Below are 17,570 nucleotides of genomic sequence, written 5' to 3' on the forward strand. Positions count from 1 at the left end.
GCCAAGCAGCTCTCTCTCTCTCTCTCTCTCTCTCTCTCTCTCTCTCTCTCTCTCTCTCTCTCTCTCTCTCTCTCTCTCTCTATATATATATATATATATATATATATATATATATATATATATTGCAAAATATTTTCAAAAGTCCTTATGTTCACTTTAGCAATAACTTTTGATATTTACCAAAGACATCAGACCATTTAAACTTTACTACAATAAAGGGAAATATGCAGGTCTTCATAGAATTTGGGTGAAATTCCTAAATATAAGACAAAACAGCCATCACCAATCAATGGATTGAATTTACTAGACCTCTGAAGATGTGTTGTGGTATCTAAGACAGCAGATCATTTAATCGTGGGATTTATGAGGTGGGGTCAAACAAGTAGATCATACTTGTTTGTTCCACACATTCTGCAGACGCCCAATTGAACTGAGATTTGGACATTTTGAAGCCTATGTCAATGTCTCAAGCTCATTGTTGTTTAAACCATCCCTGGACAATGTCTGCCTTGTGGGAAAAACGTTTCCAGCCCGATTAGTTTGTGGTTATGCAGGCCCATACAACAAACTTTGACACACTGTGTGTTCTATCAGAAGCAGCTTGACTTCTTCTGAAACCTGAGCTACAGTTGCTCTTCTGCTGGATTCAGGCCACAAAGGTCACTCTTTGCTCTCCACGTGCTTTACTGAGGTATAACCCATTTAACGGTTAACCACTTTTTATTCCTTCGGCCACTTTTGATCCATACTGACCACTGCAAGCTGGAAACCCCCCACAACAGCTGCAGTTTTGAAGATGCTCTGGCCCAGTCATCAAGACACCAACATTTGATGCTATTCAAATTTGCTCAAATCCTTATGATTGCCAATTTTTCCTTCAAACACATCAGTTTTCAGGACAAAATGTTTATATCCCACCCACTTAGAGGTGCCACCTGGGAGAAAGTGTTATTTACTTCTCCTATTAGTTGTTATATTGTATACCTGGTAGATACCAGTATAATCCTTAGAAAGCTAAGGTCCTTGGACCTTAGCTTTGTGTAGGTCCAAGGATTGTGATACAATGAGTAAATAATGAAATATGTGTCAGGAAAAATTTACAGAAACTAATTTTCTTTCAGTTTTCTTCTGCATCTGCGTGTCAAAATATTTTTCTTAAATATCTAAGCGATCAGAAACACGTATTGTTGCGTAATAGAAAAGCGATTACATTTTTTTTATTAATTGTCAGAGAAATCATCAATGGTCTGCTTTTTAAGAAGTACTTAATTGACAAGTTTAATGTCATTGCATCAGCTAATAATAGTCTGCTGAAAACGCTAGCTCTTGGAGTTTCCGACAAAACAACTAAACCTCAGTGTTAAATGTAATAATCCGAACATTGTGAAATACTTGGCAGGCAGTGGGCATTGATTTAGTTTGTGTGTATAACATGCTATATTTCAGGAGGTTATTTTTTTATTATTACTAATATTATTATATTATTTTAATTATATATATATATATATATATATATATATATATATATATATATATATATATATATATAATTTCTTTCTTTTTTTTTTCTTTTTTTTTTGCATTACGGACTCACGTGGCATGCCATAAAGAAGCGGAAGTGCGTATCTGCTCATGTGACTGCGCTTGAAAGGAGGGGTTATTCCTTATATCTGTCAGTGCGACTGTCTTCCTACCGGTTCATCCACGGTTAGACCCCTGCTTCATCGTCTCTGTTGCTCACTCCGTTAAATCATGAAGATCTGGACCTCGGAGCACATATTCAAGTAAGCACAGATTTTACCCATGCAGGCAATGTGTCTTTTATTCGCTGGTTTCAGATCAAAACCCCGGCATTCCAGAGCGGGGCGACCGCCGTTTATTAACCTTGATTTTCATTTTGTGCAATCATCACACGCAAAATTAATACAAATTCTATTTATTGAAAATAACAACTTTTATGTATAAACTTAGTTTAGTACTACCGGTCTTGGCGATCAAGTACCTGATTGATTTTGGCTTGCTGTAATTGGCTTGATTTTTATGACCTTAAAATACATTAAAGTATTTTTTTAAAATACCTTTTCAAAAGAATTTTAAAAGAACAGTCATAAACTGACCACAAGACCCGGTCATTGACTGGTCTCTGCATTTTTCTTTTCGCCTTGCGTAACCCGCCGGTACGGTCTGGCCCTTTAACCTTTCCCCTACATTCTTCCGTACGTGCTGTCGTCACTCTCGACGTCTCCGAATAACGGCGGCGTGTTCGCACGTCTCCATGGAAACCGCTCAACGCTGCGGTGCTAGCGAGGTGTCCTTCCTCTCGCTCTTTGAAAAGTATTGTAACACATTAAACATTACATGTTGCTTACTGAAATGGATTACCTACTGAGCAGCGTCTGCTTTATTCTCTCTAATAATCCTTTAATTTAAAGATTAAACGCTTATCAGGTCATGGTGTTGTAGGTGCCTTCATGTGTATTAATTATAGCGATTTAAAAAAAAAAGTTTTAGTTGAACTCCCATATAAAAAAACCCGCCAATCTTGGTTTTGTAAAACAAAATGTAACATCAAGTATCAAGACTATTTCACTGTCACCGTGTGTCAATACTTTAATATGACATTAAGCCCCTGTACTTTTGATGTATAATCCATAATGAAGAAATACTAGTTTCTATAGTCTTTACTATGTACCCTTGAGAGAAAAAACAGTATAAAAAGTGAAAGAAGTGCTATGTTCTTTATACCCAAGTAGTTTGACTCTGTTAATGGGTTGTTTTGTCTTAAGGGTGCTGGTTAAAGGCCCGCTTTCATCCAAGTCACATACCAAAATGTGTCTGGGCAATCTGAGTCCAACAATTTTGGATGCGTTTTAGCTCGGGACCAGGGTTTGGGTTGTAATTACTTGCTGTGATCTCTGGATAAGGGAGCAGCTGACAGGACTCCCTCTAGTATAAGCTAATATGGATGACAATGTCTTATTTTTATTTTTTTGGGGGGAGTATAAAATTATCTACTTATGTCTCTTGTCATCGACAGCCATCCTTGGGAGATGGTGACTAAAGCTGCTATGCAGAAGTATCCCAACCCCATGAATCCCAGTGTGGTTGGAGTGGACGTTCTGGACCGACATGTCGACCAGCAGGGCCGCCTCCACAGTATAAGGCTGCTCAGCACAGAGTGGGGTCTACCGTCCATCGTGAAAGCTGTGAGTGTCAAAACCGTAACACATAATCTTTTCAGACAGCGGTGGAAATCAGATTTAATATTTCTATTAAACGTCAGGTGATAAAACTGTTTCCATGAATCCAAATGCAGCCACCACGTGGTTAATTTTCCGTGCTTTGGATCTGACCTTAACACGCAAGGCTATTCCTGTCCAGTTGTAGTAAGAGACATGGGGGGGTCTTGTTGGAGGCCAGCCGAGTTCATGGCCGTGTGCCACAGCTCGTGCTGTACAGGACACGGTGGTCCCATTGCCATCATTGCTCAGATCTGATCCTTGACACCATGTGATGTAACTTTCCATCAGTGTGTCTGCTTGGTCAGAAGCAGAGGTGACTTGAAAGCGGAGCAGTGACGAAGCGCTCTCTGGAATTGCACAACATGTAATTTGAACCCTTGGTTTGGTAGCCCTGGCTTGCTGAACCCTGGAATGATGAGGTTGCTGAAAACTGATACTGTGCCATTCCAGCTGTCTGAGATTGTCTTTTGTCAGCATTTTTCTACCAACTCTTGCTTTGATATTTGAGGCTAGGTTTGTTCTCACTGATTTGTAATCATGACAATTTCTTCTAAATCCATTAAGACTCACAGTCCCAGCCACTGATAGCTTATTAACACAGCATTGAATCGGTAAGGCAGTCCCGTACCTTGATATCTTATTGTATCTTGGGTTTAGGTAGCTTTTAAAGGCCCTTTAGAGCTGGGGCTCAAAATCCCAGTAATATTTAGCACATTAATGTAGATTTCATTTTTCTTTGGCAGAGGCTATCATGGAGCTTCGGTGTATTTCCTTCCTATGGTGTAGTTAAAGAATCTTAAACAAGTTGTAACATTTTGACTGAAGTTAAAAGAAATTAAACTTGGTGTCAGTTTCTTAATTTTTTAACAAAGGTACAGTATATGAATGTATGAATAGCACATTTTGTAGTCAACATTTATTTAAGTTAAATCAGTGCTTTTAGAATTATATTGCTATTTTGTTTACAATGAAAACATTTAACCTAAGAGGTTTAAAGCACATGGTGAATTATAGATAAGTCAAGAAGCACAAACCAACAACCGTTTGTATGATATTGGCCGAATTTTAGCCGGATTGTAAAAGGTCTCCCTTCTTTCTTCCTTTAGCTCATCGGAAATGTAAGATCATGCACCTACATTCAGGAGAGCTCGATTGTGGATCCCAAGGAGAGAGCTTTAGAACTTCAGTCCTCGAATGTGAGTAATAAGAACGTCTCCTTTTGAACGTGTGTCTATATTTCAGTAGAGTTTGATATTTCAAGGTCTGCCAAAGCCATCCAAGGTCATCCTTGGAGTTCATAGTCGCTAGAGGGAACGGCTCAAACCTTTTTATTTGTTGTCTTCATGACATTTCAAAAACCTTAAATGAAACTTCTGCCTACAGTCTCATGTATTTTTAAATACATTTTTCTAAGTCATAGTGACAAAGCATGCTGTGCTTGGGATATGTCAACCCCAACCAGACACACCCAGCTTAGGCACACTTTCTTTGTCTTCCATCCGACTCCTCAGATGAGCACAGGCTGTTAAGTGGCCTGTTCCGTTGTCAGAATGAGGTTGTTCTTGTTCTACAAGTGGAGAAGGATTGTTAACATGAGCTTTTGTGAGACTGACTGCTGTAACCTTCGGTGTGGAAAATACCCTGTAAGCTTGCCTGTGCAAATTCTCAGTTACGTGGGTCATTGCCGCAGCAAAGGATACTCCTTTGACTACAATGTCCAGATTTTGGACAGGGAGAGCAGATGGTTTGAAAGAAGGGGTGAAAGAAGCCATCTTGGTCAAAAGAGAAAAGCCATCACTGAACAGAGGGGGAGGACTGTGCTTCCAACTCCCCATTGTTTACAGCTCCAACACATTCCTAAGAGATTACATCAGCAATCCCGTCATGTTTCAGGTGACCAGGGACTCCACTCACACCAAGCAATGGCTTCTAACGACCCAGGACAGTGGTGGGTGGGTGATTGATATGACCTAGAATGGGCCTAAGAGGTCTGGCCTCCATGTCCTTTAAAAACAGCAGCGCACCAACTGCAGGTTGCTCAAGTGTGAGCCACCAGAACTGATAAAGACTCCTGGATAGGTGTCGAAATGTTTCCAGAAAGAACTGAACAAAAGTCCGGCTGCCTCATAAGACCCCATAAGATGCATGTGGCTTGTGTGTTTTGCCTTAAATTCACTCTTGATGTTTCCTCTGCAGATCACCTTCACAAACTTGGTGTCTGTGGATGAAAGATTAACCTACAAACCACATCCTGAAGATTCAGAGAAGTATGTTCCTGACAATTTAATTTTTTTTTAATTTTTCAACTGCAGTGAAGTGCCATGTACTAATTTCTCTCTGATTTCTTTTAAACCATCATTTTTAGGACAATACTGACTCAAGAAGCTATCATCTCAGTGAAAGGCGTCAGTCTCAGCAGTTACCTGGAAGGCGTCATGGCCAACACTATTTCCACTAATGCTGGAAAGGTAAAATGCATTTTGTTTTTATTTCCGGCATGATGCAAAATATTGACTTTTTATCCTCAAATATGAAATATTAGTAATTTTTTTTAAACCATAAATTCATGTTTTAGAATTAGATTATGTTTAACTTACCATTCAGGAACTTGTAGTTCTATGTTATGCCTATTTTTATTATTTTTTTAAGTACAGAAAGGATATAAGATTATTTTTGTTTGCTGGAACTGCCTACATATCCTCATGGACCCGAACAAAAAGCAGAAAATAAAACCTATGTTAATGCACAATGTAACCCTGTTTTCAATAACCACAAAAAGAAAGAAACGGTAATGGTTCCAAATATAAATGTTGGTCCTCTCAGTCGGAATATCGCGCATGCTGCCTTCTTTGTGAAAAGTGTGGCATGCACTGAATTTCTAACAAAACGAATGACTTGAACAGAAAGGAATTTGCGGGCTTGCACAAATGTGCCTTCCCGTTTATCTCACGAAAGAATGTTAGAAAACAGACTTAACTTATTTGTCTCTGCAACGCTTTGTGTATCCACTCTTTTCTTGTAAATTTCCACAACTATTAACACAATCACATGTTTTCAGCAAACTGTGACATGCATCTGTTTAACCATTCCGTAATTTTTGTCTTAATTTCTCAGTTTTCTGGAATAAAGCTCACTTTTTTTTTCCTTGACCAGGGTCGTGAAGCCATGGAGTGGGTAATCCGCCGGCTGAACACAGAAATAGAGGAGCTGGCAGCCACAGCGCGAGTGACCATGCGAACCCCAATGGCTGCTGCAGCCGCAGACAAATGATGCCTACCTCATTAGTTCAGAGACTGTACGTCAAGACTGCCAGCCTCACATTATGACGCTCAAGGGCTCTTCAGGTGCTCTGGGTTTTCTGTGTTGTTTAAGGGTACACCTGTAAACTTTACTGTCTGCATTAGATGTATTTAAACCAGCAACCTGCAGCATGAAGGGGTTCCGACGAGCGTTTCCAGGGCAGCGCTGCACTGACGTGGGCGTCGGCTTGAGGAGCGTGTGTCATTCTCAGGGACAGGTTTAAACACCACTGACACTGGAGGCACTAGCTGAACCGGAAACTCAAGAAAAAGTGCCAAAACGGACATTGCTTTTTGTACAGCTTCTCGCACGCTCACCTTGTGCATGTGCAAGGTGTGCGCCTTGTGCAAATGTGCTTTGATATTTTTTTGCAGTAGACCTCAGAATGTCATCAAGCTTCACGGTTTCAACTTTGCCCAGTGATGAATTGTAAACGAGACATATCAAAATTCAGAGAAGACTGTAAGTGCTTAGATTAATCTGTGACGGTGGAACACTACGTGTGAGAGCGGCGCTGGCATGATATCGATGTGCGAAGGTTGGAGTAAATGAGTGGGTCAAGGTTTGATGGTAGGAAACCTCGATACTTTCCTGTGGGACCGCAGCAATACTGGGACTCTGTACTGGGCGACGTGTGCAGGCCTGATTCTAAGCTTTATTTAATAACTTGTTTTGTTTTTAGTTTGTTTAATGAAGGGATCAAACTTGCCATATTTATGTTTTTTGAGTTGTTGGGAAGACCTTTTCCAGCACAATGTTTAGTGTATTTAATGTCCTTTTGTCGTAAAATGAATACACAACACTTTATTTTATATATTTTAAAACTCCTATAGGAATTATTTATTAAGGCTTTGGTTCTTAAGAGTTGTGGGATTTTAGACTATTAAATTTCTTTGTTTAAAAACTGTCCTATGTGCTCTTTTACTGTGTGCCTGAAAGAGTTGAAAATATGGCGATTAAAAGGAGAATGTGAATTGCACAATTTTAGCAACATGGATGATAAAATAATTTATTTTCTGGAAGTTGAAAGTAATTTGAGAGATTAATACTTATTCAGTTCAGCAACACGTAATGCATCTGTATAAATTAGAATGTCACAAATTGTCTTTTACTAAATTAAAAAGGTAAAACCCATATAATTTCATACAGGGTGAAATATTTTTTTATAGTATTTAATAAATTTTATCGGACTTGGAACTAATCAAAACCCAAAATTTAATTTCTCAGAAAATTAGAACGCCTTTTAAAACCAGTTAAAAAAGAAATACAGAAATGTTCTGTTACGGCTTCCACGGAGGGGATATTGCTGACTTGTCACAGACTGAGTCTTTAAAAGGAGGGTACGACACACAGGGTCAAAACTGAAGAAGCTGGTTGATCACAAAGTGCTGTATCCAAGCATTTTTAATAAAAAAAAGTTGAATATAAAGAAAAAAGGTGCACAAGCAAAAGGGATACCCACAGCCTCGACAGGATTGTGAAATAAAGCCCATTCAAGTGTTTTGAGGAAATTCCCAAGTGTTTGAGTTGGCGCTTCAAGTTCAGATGTTTTAAAGACATGGGGTACGACTGTCGCATTCCTTTAGTTAAGCCACTCAAGAAACAAAAAGACAACAGCAGGCTAAGGAGAAAAATGACTGAATTCATTTAGCATTTTATTCAGAAATCAAGATCTCAGTAGGAAGAATAGAAATATTACTCATTTTCAATTTGCCTCATTCTTATTTTGCAACTCCCTGAGAAACTGAATTCTGGGTTTTCATTAGCTGCAAAATCTGATCATGTATAACTTCATATATCACTTCAGTCAAGTTAAGACTGACCGTATTAAAATGTATTGGAGCATTTTCGTCATAGGGTGATATGGTGGCACCTAGGGGCCAAATGCAGAGCCTGCAACTTCTAGTTTTCAAGAAGCCAATGGGGAAGTTGTTTGTGTGAACATTTCAATGCAATGATTGAAAATAAGAATTAATGCAGCCCAAAGACTTACTATTTATTTAAATGGCAAAGAGGGTTAGTATATCTAGTAGATTACTTAGTAATTCTTGGTGCAGCTGTAGTTAGGCGAAACCAGCATATTTGACAAGACCTTGAATACAACAAAAAAATATTGTTAAAGAGGTGCTTGCAATGAAAATAGTTTTGTGTATTAGCCTCAATTATATCAAGCAGTATACATAAAAAAACTTCAATAACTTCCACTTAAGCTAAAAGACAAACAAAAGATAATGCTAAATTAGTAAAAAAAAAACAACAACAACAGCCGTCGGAAGAAAACACTAAATATGTAAATATTTCAACATGAAACAAAAGCAGATGCCTAAATCTGCTTCATGCACTCTTTGTTTTGTAAAAAGTATATTGAACAAAATCCGTTTGATGTAGAATTAATCAGTGCCACCAGAATAAGTTTGCTGTCAACATACGAGCACCTAGTATCTCTTTTGATTTTGTCTTCTTAAAAAGACAATTAAGAAATTTAAGGACAAAACAAAAAACAAAACACACACAATTTCTAGCAACATGCGTGTGTGTGAACTAAATGAGTGTGAAATAGTCACATTTCTTAAAAGAGTATTACATTTCTCAATAAAGTCTTTGAACCACTTCCTAAATCAAATGAAAAGGATACCAGCTATAGGCATAACCCAAGGAAATTGGACATAGACAATATCTTGGTATTAATAACCACTTTAGCTGACCTTCATACATCACTGCATACAGTGCAAACCACTGTCCAAGCAGGGTAAGTTCACCATGAATTTGTTAAATGCAAGACGGTTGATGACATGCCAGGTAACCCATCCACTTCACAAATGTATTATACCTTCACAAAAGATGGCAAAAAAAGCATTTTCTGAAAATTTACAACTAAATGTTATTTAAACTGTTCTTTAAATTACCTTTGTTTTGATCAAGACTGATAAATACTCATGATTCCATGTTGGAGAAATCATCACAACATTTATGAATTTATTTTATGATATCCTCCTGTGGAACCAGGTCACACTTTTAGACCATGGGGCAAATACAACATGAAATTTTGAGATTAAAACTTTTCTTTGTGGCTCACAGAGTGGCATGGGGTATCCTGAGCTATCTCTGTTGTTATGCTGCTATAAGCTTAGGCTGCTCAGGGATATTATAAGCACTTTTTCTTCTCTGCTACATTCTTTTACTATGCTCAAATTTTGAATAAGTTGCCGATATTTCTTCAAAATAATACAGGATTAGTATTTATTGAAGTGGGGACTTGAAAACTGACAGAGTTTATCTGCTTAATTCTGTTTTCTCTATGAGACCACTCAAGGAACTACGACTGCCACAACATTTTCATTTATGTTTAAATTTTTCTACATTTTATCCCAAATTGCTTTTGATCTGTTTTTATTTTCCTGTATTTTAACTATGTAAAGCACTTTGCATTGTCTTTGTACTGAAATGTGCTATACAAATAAATGTGCTGTGCCTTGCCTAGAAGTACTCCTAGACCAGTGCTCTGGGTTCTTTTTGTGTGTATTTCTGTCCTCCCAAACCTCAAGTTGGTCAAACAGATGATTTTTCACATTGAGCTTGGTTATGCTGGAGGTTTCTTCCTGCTGATGGGAAGTTTCCTTTTCAGTTTTTTTTTATTTTTATTTATTTTATTCTGTTGAATCAAAATGAAAAAACAATGTCGGATTTTCATCGGATATTTTTCAGTAATTTTTTATATTACTACTTTCATTAGTTTCAAGTTATTTCAGTGACCAGTGTGGTATTTTCTTTGATTAACAGAGGGGTGCCAACGCTTGTAAACCTAATTGAATTTAATGTCAGAGTCAGTAATTTGGTCTGTAACATTTAAACATCAGTGAATCAATTGTGAAAAGTTGCAGCTTTTAATAATTCTTGCATTAATTAGTTACAAGGATAAAACAGTGCATAAAGCTCTAAAGTGTGGGCCTACATGTTTTATTCTAGTGAAGAGTTCAATCCTGGATCGCGTTTCCCTCTACTGTATGGAGGATTCCATTGGACGTCATGACGTCACGGTCCACACTTTCAGAATGCCGCATCGGCCAATGGCAATCAAGCGGAAGGCATCCCTGCAGCCTATCAGAACTATCGGTTAATTTAAAGGTTTTGAACAGGGAATTTTGAAATCAAACAGGCTGCGTTTAAACGAAGTGTTATCTGTCAGCTAGAACGCGCACTTATTTTTTTGTGTTGTTGGTAAAGCGTATCGCACTTTAGCGTTCCCTGGCGTGTTACTTGTAGTATTTGTAGCTCAAACAGAGGCCACCGTTAGCTGGTCGATGTAGCTGCTAAATAGCCTGGGTAGGATTGCCTGCTTTAGAGCTGCTTTTATTCTTGGTAACTGAGCCTGTTGCTTTTGGAGCCTGTGCAATAACACATTTAGGTAAGGAATGTTAGCTCATTATTAACAATTTAACGAGAATCATAGCGGCTATCGCTATTATAGCGTTAGCCGCTAAGCTAACCAGTCGTTGATAAGCAAGATGTCATCTGGTGTATCTACTTTAGCTGTCCACTTTTTAAAGACAATTAAGTGTTATCCATAACGGCGTTTTAATGGAGTTCCTATTGAATAGTCAACCAACTTCTTTTCTTAACAGGATATGGCCTCTTCAGCGTCGCTCAGAGTGGGAAAGGCCACGAAACTCCAAAGGCCAGAAGTGATGGTAATACAGTTTACCGATGACATTCAAGCGGATACATATGAAACCTCTTTTAGCTGATTATTTGGATGCATGTCAGTAATATCATGGGATAAATGTGTTGAATCTCCAGATATAAACGATGCACAATCATTTTCCAGGTTCATGGAGTTGTATAAAGGAAGTTATCGTTCCGTTGGTAGATTTTATTTAGTAACTTGTAGAACTTACAAAGAAAGCGTTTTTTTTTTTTTGTAAAGGACATTTTATTACTGTTTTTAGGTGGCTATTTTTGATCCCAAGAAACCTTGGATTTTGTTTTAAAAAAAATCAGGGGTTAGTGGGCATCTATCTGTGTTAATTCAGTTTGTGGAACACACTGGTGATTAAAAACCAGCTAGAGAAATGTTTTGATTTCAAACGACCAGAATTCGTTCTCAATTCAAAATGTCTGGAGTATTTTGGAGATCCAAGCTTTATAGACCTGCTGGCGAGGCCTCGTTAGAGTTTAGACTTGCATGTAGCTTGTCCTGGAACTGATCAGTTGTAGGCAACTAACCAGTTCCATGCAACAATGAGCCTAACGATCCTCCATTGTGAGGGACGATCAGTTTCAGATGAATCACATGCAAATATAAGCTCTAACAAGGCCTCACCAGCAGGTCTATAAAGCTTGGAACTCTACACTACTCCAGACATTTTAAATAGAAAAAGCTTTCTTAGATGGGAAGCAAAATGTCTTCAGAATACAAGCCCAGCTGTTTTTTTTTTTTTCTTTTAACTTTGCTTTTGGATTGCTTTTTTTTTTTTTTTTTTTTAGGATACTAAATTAGAGCTAAATTAAAGTAGTTAATTTAAAAACATTTTACATGTAAACAAAGAGAGCTCCTCACATATCTTAAGCCTCCTTCTCCAGTAAAGCTTCGAAGTTGCTTTAAGTCCAACTAACAGTTTTTTTTCTCTCATTGCAGTCAAACGGTGATGGTCCGAAGCGGGTTCCCGTGTCTCACCAGTCTCAGGTCGTTCCGAAGGCTGTGGTCACGCCGACTCAGCAGCAGCGGGTTCTGGGCGCGTTGAACGGCCCGCAGCGTATCCAGCGGCCCGTTAGTCAGCAGAAACCCGTAGCTCACCTCTCTGTAGTTGCCAAGCAGACTCCTGCTGGTGACCAGAATGTAAACCCAGCTACTGTGAAAATAACCGCTGCACCACAGCATAACCAGCCAAAGATGCACATGCCCGGTGGAAACCCGGATTCGGCTAAGCCTCCGTCGGAACCGGCAAAGCAGGAGAAGCTGCAAAGTGAGTGCATCACTGAGCTAGGCTAGAAAATCTTCAGTGTTTGAAATATTAAAATCTGAATATTAAAATGGCTGTTTTGTGTTTTAGACAATCCTGCCAAGAACAACCAGGCCTCATCCTCTAAGTATGCATAATCTAAATACTTTTCATGCATTATGCAATCTTCAAGGTTAAAATAAGACTAGAATTATATCACTGTTTTTCACATAGGACACCATGGAGCTTGGAAAATTTTGACATTGGCCGTCCTTTGGGAAAGGGCAAGTTTGGCAATGTCTACCTGGCAAGAGAGCGGCAAACCAAGTTCATCTTGGCCCTGAAGGTGCTCTTTAAGAAGCAGCTGGAGAAGGCGGGGGTGGAGCACCAGCTGAGGAGAGAAGTAGAGATCCAGTCTCATCTAAGGTAAGCTGCTTTAAAATTGAACTGAACAGGGTAGTCAGAAATGTAAATGGTTAAAACCATAATGAATTTATGTCATTTCTGTAAAATTCACACGCCTGAGTAGGGCGGAGCAATATATAAATCTTTAAAATATTGATTTTTAAACTGAGACAATATTGTTTATATCAAGATGGTTTGTGTTGCTTTCGTTATACTCATATGTACGGTACTCCAGGAAGTTATTTTTCAGCCGTATCATATTTAACTACAGTTATTTGTTAAAAAATGTGCCCGTGAGACATTCGGGGTAAAGCTTTTGTTCAGAGATGCCTTTTTGTTTATGAAACGAAAATCAAATCAAGGTAAATATTGTATATCTGTTAGCCCGGCCCTATGCCTCTGCAGTTTGTCAGGGCTGATCTTGACTCCCTGGGTCTCGTTTCAGAAAGAATAGCTGATCTACCCTGAGTAGAAAGCTGCTACTCTGAGTATTTCTACCTCAGCCTGTCATACTCTGCGTTTTCAGTTTCAGAACAGGTGATATCTGTCAGGTAACCAAACTCAGCCTCCAATCAACCCTGAGTTAAGAACTAGCATAAAAGAAGCCCTGATCAATGGAAAACAGATAACGTGATTCACTATTGCATCAGTAGGACATAAGAAGCCAGGAAAGGGCACATTTTCCACGTGTGGAAATAAAAATCTTTAATGAAGGCGTATGAAGAATATTAAACCATAAGAAAAAATGCTGCTGCTGCAGAAAAAGCGAGTTAGAGGCAGAAAATTGCTGGAAAAAGTCAATGCATGAGTGATACGAGTAGGGCTGGACTGAGCGGGGTTGTTTCAGGGAGTAATTTCTTGTCATAATTTGACTCAGGGTAAAGGCTTCTGAGCTCTCTGAAACGTAAAAGCCAGGGTATGCAGGAATTTAGCCCAGAAATTTCTCTGAATATCCACTAACCGATCTTTATGAAATGGGGCCCTGGTGGTTTAGAAACCCAGTTTGATACAGCCTTATAAATGGATGTTGGTGAGCCTGAAAAATAATCATGGAGCTTATTGAAAGGCTAATAAGCTACTTTCTCTTATTCTTTTGTTTTTATTGTTTTTACCTATGTGTAAATCTGCATGTTTACATTTGCCTTTCACTTTACTGCTTGTACACCTGAATTTTCCAACTGAGGGACAATAAAGGAGATTTCTATCGTATTCTATAAAAAAAACCTTCAAACTGCATTTGTTTTTATCGAGTCTGTATAGTTTTCTCATTTTGATGCATGGTATTGCACATATTTCTTTTCTGCAGACACCCTAACATCCTGCGCCTCTACGGCTATTTCCACGATGCTTCTCGTGTGTATCTGATCCTGGAGTACGCTCCCAGAGGAGAGCTGTACAGCGAGTTGCAGCGCTGCGGCAGATTTCCTGAGGACAGAAGTGCTACGGTAAGCATCCCAAATACCAGCTAGTCACTTTTTACAAAGATTCACATGTGGTTGAATTAAAGTTTGCAGACGTGTAACAGTTTGTTGCTTCTGTTTTTTTTTTTTTTTTAGTACATCATGGAGCTGGCAGATGCTCTCCATTACTGTCATACTAAGAATGTGATCCACAGAGACATCAAGCCAGAGAACCTGTTGCTGGGTGGTAACGGGGAGCTGAAGATTGCTGATTTTGGTTGGTCTGTTCACACGCCTTCTTCCAGGTACATGCATGTTCCCCACACTGTTTCTTAACCTAATCTGTAGTAGGGCTGGGCGATATGGATTAAAAAATAAATCTCAGATTTTATCATACCAAATCCGAGTAATCGATTTTTTTTTTTTTTTCCTCTTTGTTTCATAAAAAGAAATTAAAGAAATTATTTTAAAACCTTGCTTTTATGTCAAGTATTTCGTCAGGGAGTTGACCTGAATTCAAATTGCAACTAAAAACAAGCTGTAAAACAAGCTTGTAAAACAAGATGGCAGCCGTGCCATTATAAACAATGTACTAGTGTTATTACACATTGAGCTAAGAACAGGCTTCACTGCACGTGTGAACTTCAAACTAAGTTAAAAAAAAAAAGTAAATAAGTAAATGAAGTACCTCGTATTATGGTAAAAAAAGTTTCTACTTAACAATATTTTGACAATACATTCGTCTAAACATATATTCAGCATCACATGCTGTTCTCTTCATGGAAACCCAATGAGTGTATTGGCAAAATAAAATCCAGATTTTCCAAAAATTAAATCTTAAAGAATTGTTAATTCGAATTAATCGATTAAATCGATTTATTGCCCAGCCCTAATCTGTAGTCATTCTTTTGTTTTATATTTCTTTTTTTTTTTTTTATTAAATTTACTTTTCAAAATATGAAGTCTAATTTTGTGAGTCCCTCTCTCCATGCAGGAGGTCCACTCTGTGTGGAACGCTGGACTACCTTCCTCCAGAGATGATCGAGGGCAAAACTCACGACGAGAAGGTGGACCTGTGGAGTCTGGGTGTCCTCTGCTACGAGTTTCTTATTGGAAAACCTCCATTTGAAGCAAAGACTCACGACGAAACCTATCGCAGGATTTCTAGGGTAAGAGTTTGAATAAAATAACTAGGGCTGGACAATTAATCGCATTCACAATATAATCACAATTTTCAAAACTGCAATTTCCAAATCAGAGGTCTGCAATTTTACCAATTAGTGGATGAGTCACGGCGTTTAGGTGTCGGTAATGTGTTTTAAAGTGGGTTTGTCTCCACATGGAAGGAAAGAGATGTAGCAGTGAGATATCATTGTATTATTTGTTTTAGAGTTTATAATAAATACCTTTTTTTTTTTTTTTTTTTTTTAAACTGAAGATTTTAGGAATTTCACCATAGCATTAAGTACCGGTCAAACTGTTTAAACAGGCTTGTTTGTTTGCACTTTATGTTCAACAAGGATTCACGTCCAACTCAATTAAAAGCTATTCTCTTGAATAATGATATTCTGACTAATAAGTACTTTGTGAGCTGTGTATTTTTTTTAAATCTTTTGTTCAGGTGAAAAGATCCTTTTCTGATTTTATGACCTTTGCATCCCTTATTTTCTCATATATGTACTTGAAGTCTGGAAGAGTAAAAAATTTGATTAGCCAGTTTCCTACATTTGGACAGAATGATGAGTATGGAACACTTGACTTTCCAGATTTTCCTGTTTGCACAACTTGTATGAAAATAATCAGAATTATTTTTTTTTTTTCCAGTCATCTTTATTATACAGATGTATAAAAAAAACTTTGATTGTTAAATCAAATTATTTATCTTTGTCACATTTGCAACTTTAAAAGTTTGCACCTTCACAGCTTCTTCGGCCAATAAACTCATGATGGGTTTTAAACTAAATACGGTTCAACAAAGGTTCTGGTTTGAGTTTTACAAATAAAGAAAAGGTACCTCAGAAAACAAACCTTTCTTTCATAATGCTTTATTTTGGGAAGATCCATTCTGTGTTTTAGTCATGTTGCACGTTCTGAAATGGAGCTGATCAAAGATTTTCAGGCAGCCAAAAAACGTCTCTGAAAAAGCCCAAAAGCAACTTTAACACGGCTTATTTTAATGATTTTATTTTATGTTGAACTGGATCCTGATCTTCATGTTTTTATCAATTTGTTACATCTACAGCTAGGAAATGTTCTGTCGTATCAGATCTAATGGTATCTGCTGAACATCGTGGCCTCTAACGTGAGTTTTCTTTCATTGACAGGTGGAGTACAGTTACCCTCCAGAGGTTGACATCAGTGCTGGAGCTAAAGACTTGGTGGCCAAGCTGCTGAAGCACAACCCCATGCACAGACTGCCCATTCAGGGAGTCCTATCCCACCCCTGGGTGCTTGAAAAATCATCCAAGAAGCAAACAACGCTGAGCAGGGAAGAGTCCAGACAGTGATGCACCCCCAACAGCTGGCTAGGTCCACTCAGAACCTCAACATGCAGCTGATCTTTCACAATCTGCCACTACTGCCTTGACGTTGAAACAGTTTTCACATCAAGTAATCCCCCACCACCCGTTTTCCTGTCTGCAGAGCCTTTACCCTTCCCCAGATGTGCTTTGATCTTTTTGCAGGAGACCTCAGAATGTCATCAAGCCTCACGGTTTCAACTTTCTACAGTGATAAGTTGTAAAGAGACATATCACAATTCAGAGAAGACTGTAAGTGCTTAGATTAATCTGTGACAGTGGAACACTTTCTGTGAAAGCGGCGTTAAAATATTGATGTGCGAAGGTTGGAGTAAATGAGTATGTCAAGGTTTGACGGTAGGAAAACTTCTTGACACTTTCCTGTGGGACCGCAGCAATACTGTGCCGGATTCTAAGCTGTGTTAAATAACTTGTTTTGTTTTTTAGTTGAATGGATCAAACGTGCCATATTTGTATTTTGAATGGTTGGGAAGACCTTTTCCAGCACATTGTTCAGTGTATTTAATGTCCTTTGTCGTAAAATGAATACACAACACTTTATATATTTTAAAACTAGTATAGGAATTATTTATTAAGGCTTTTTGTCTTAAGAGTTGTGGGATTTTAGACTATTAAATAATGTCATATTAAATTTCTTTATTTAAAAACTGTGCTATGTGCTCTTTTACTATGTGCCTGAAAGAGTGGAAAATATGGTGGTTAAAAGGAGAATGTGAGTTGCACAATTTTAGCAACCTAGATAAA

General features: G+C 38.2%; 2 protein-coding genes across 3 annotated transcripts; both read left to right on the plus strand.

Annotated features, from left to right (window-relative positions):
* Positions 1-1,642: 1,642 nt before the first annotated feature.
* On the plus strand, positions 1,643-7,449 carry prelid3b (PRELI domain containing 3). 2 transcript variants are annotated; one of them, XM_036152188.1, is made up of 7 exons: positions 1,643-1,784; positions 3,038-3,206; positions 4,349-4,438; positions 5,439-5,509; positions 5,608-5,710; positions 6,396-6,537; positions 6,647-7,449. In XM_036152188.1, the coding sequence occupies exons 1-6, from the start codon at positions 1,753-1,755 to the stop codon at positions 6,510-6,512; spliced, it is 582 nt and encodes a 193-aa protein (XP_036008081.1). In that variant the 5' UTR covers positions 1,643-1,752; the 3' UTR covers positions 6,513-6,537; positions 6,647-7,449. The 2 variants fall into 2 exon arrangements, with proteins under 2 accessions (XP_036008081.1, XP_021179290.2); XM_021323615.2 differs by having other exon boundaries at positions 6,396-7,449.
* A 3,292-nt stretch (positions 7,450-10,741) lies between these two features.
* On the plus strand, positions 10,742-17,485 carry LOC105935985 (aurora kinase A-B). Its single transcript, XM_012876617.3, has 9 exons — positions 10,742-10,947; positions 11,165-11,230; positions 12,178-12,505; positions 12,593-12,629; positions 12,716-12,907; positions 14,193-14,331; positions 14,443-14,591; positions 15,281-15,455; positions 16,611-17,485. The coding sequence occupies exons 2-9, from the start codon at positions 11,168-11,170 to the stop codon at positions 16,791-16,793; spliced, it is 1,266 nt and encodes a 421-aa protein (XP_012732071.2). The 5' UTR covers positions 10,742-10,947; positions 11,165-11,167; the 3' UTR covers positions 16,794-17,485.
* Positions 17,486-17,570: the final 85 nt, after the last annotated feature.

Source organism: Fundulus heteroclitus, chromosome 20 (genome assembly GCF_011125445.2).
Source record: "Fundulus heteroclitus isolate FHET01 chromosome 20, MU-UCD_Fhet_4.1, whole genome shotgun sequence".
NCBI lineage: Eukaryota > Metazoa > Chordata > Actinopteri > Cyprinodontiformes > Fundulidae > Fundulus > Fundulus heteroclitus.

Coding starts and splice junctions, on each gene's coding strand:
- LOC105935985 (XM_012876617.3), top strand. CDS start 11,168: ATGGCCTCTTCAGCGTCGCTCAGAGTGGGAAAGGCCACGAAACTCCAA. Junction 12,630..12,715: donor AACCAGGCCTCATCCTCTAA/GTATGCATAATC, acceptor TTTTTCACATAG/GACACCATGGAGCTTGGAAA. Junction 12,908..14,192: donor GAGATCCAGTCTCATCTAAG/GTAAGCTGCTTT, acceptor TCTTTTCTGCAG/ACACCCTAACATCCTGCGCC.
- prelid3b (XM_021323615.2), top strand. CDS start 1,753: ATGAAGATCTGGACCTCGGAGCACATATTCAA. Junction 1,785..3,037: donor ACCTCGGAGCACATATTCAA/GTAAGCACAGAT, acceptor TGTCATCGACAG/CCATCCTTGGGAGATGGTGA. Junction 3,207..4,348: donor TACCGTCCATCGTGAAAGCT/GTGAGTGTCAAA, acceptor TTCTTCCTTTAG/CTCATCGGAAATGTAAGATC.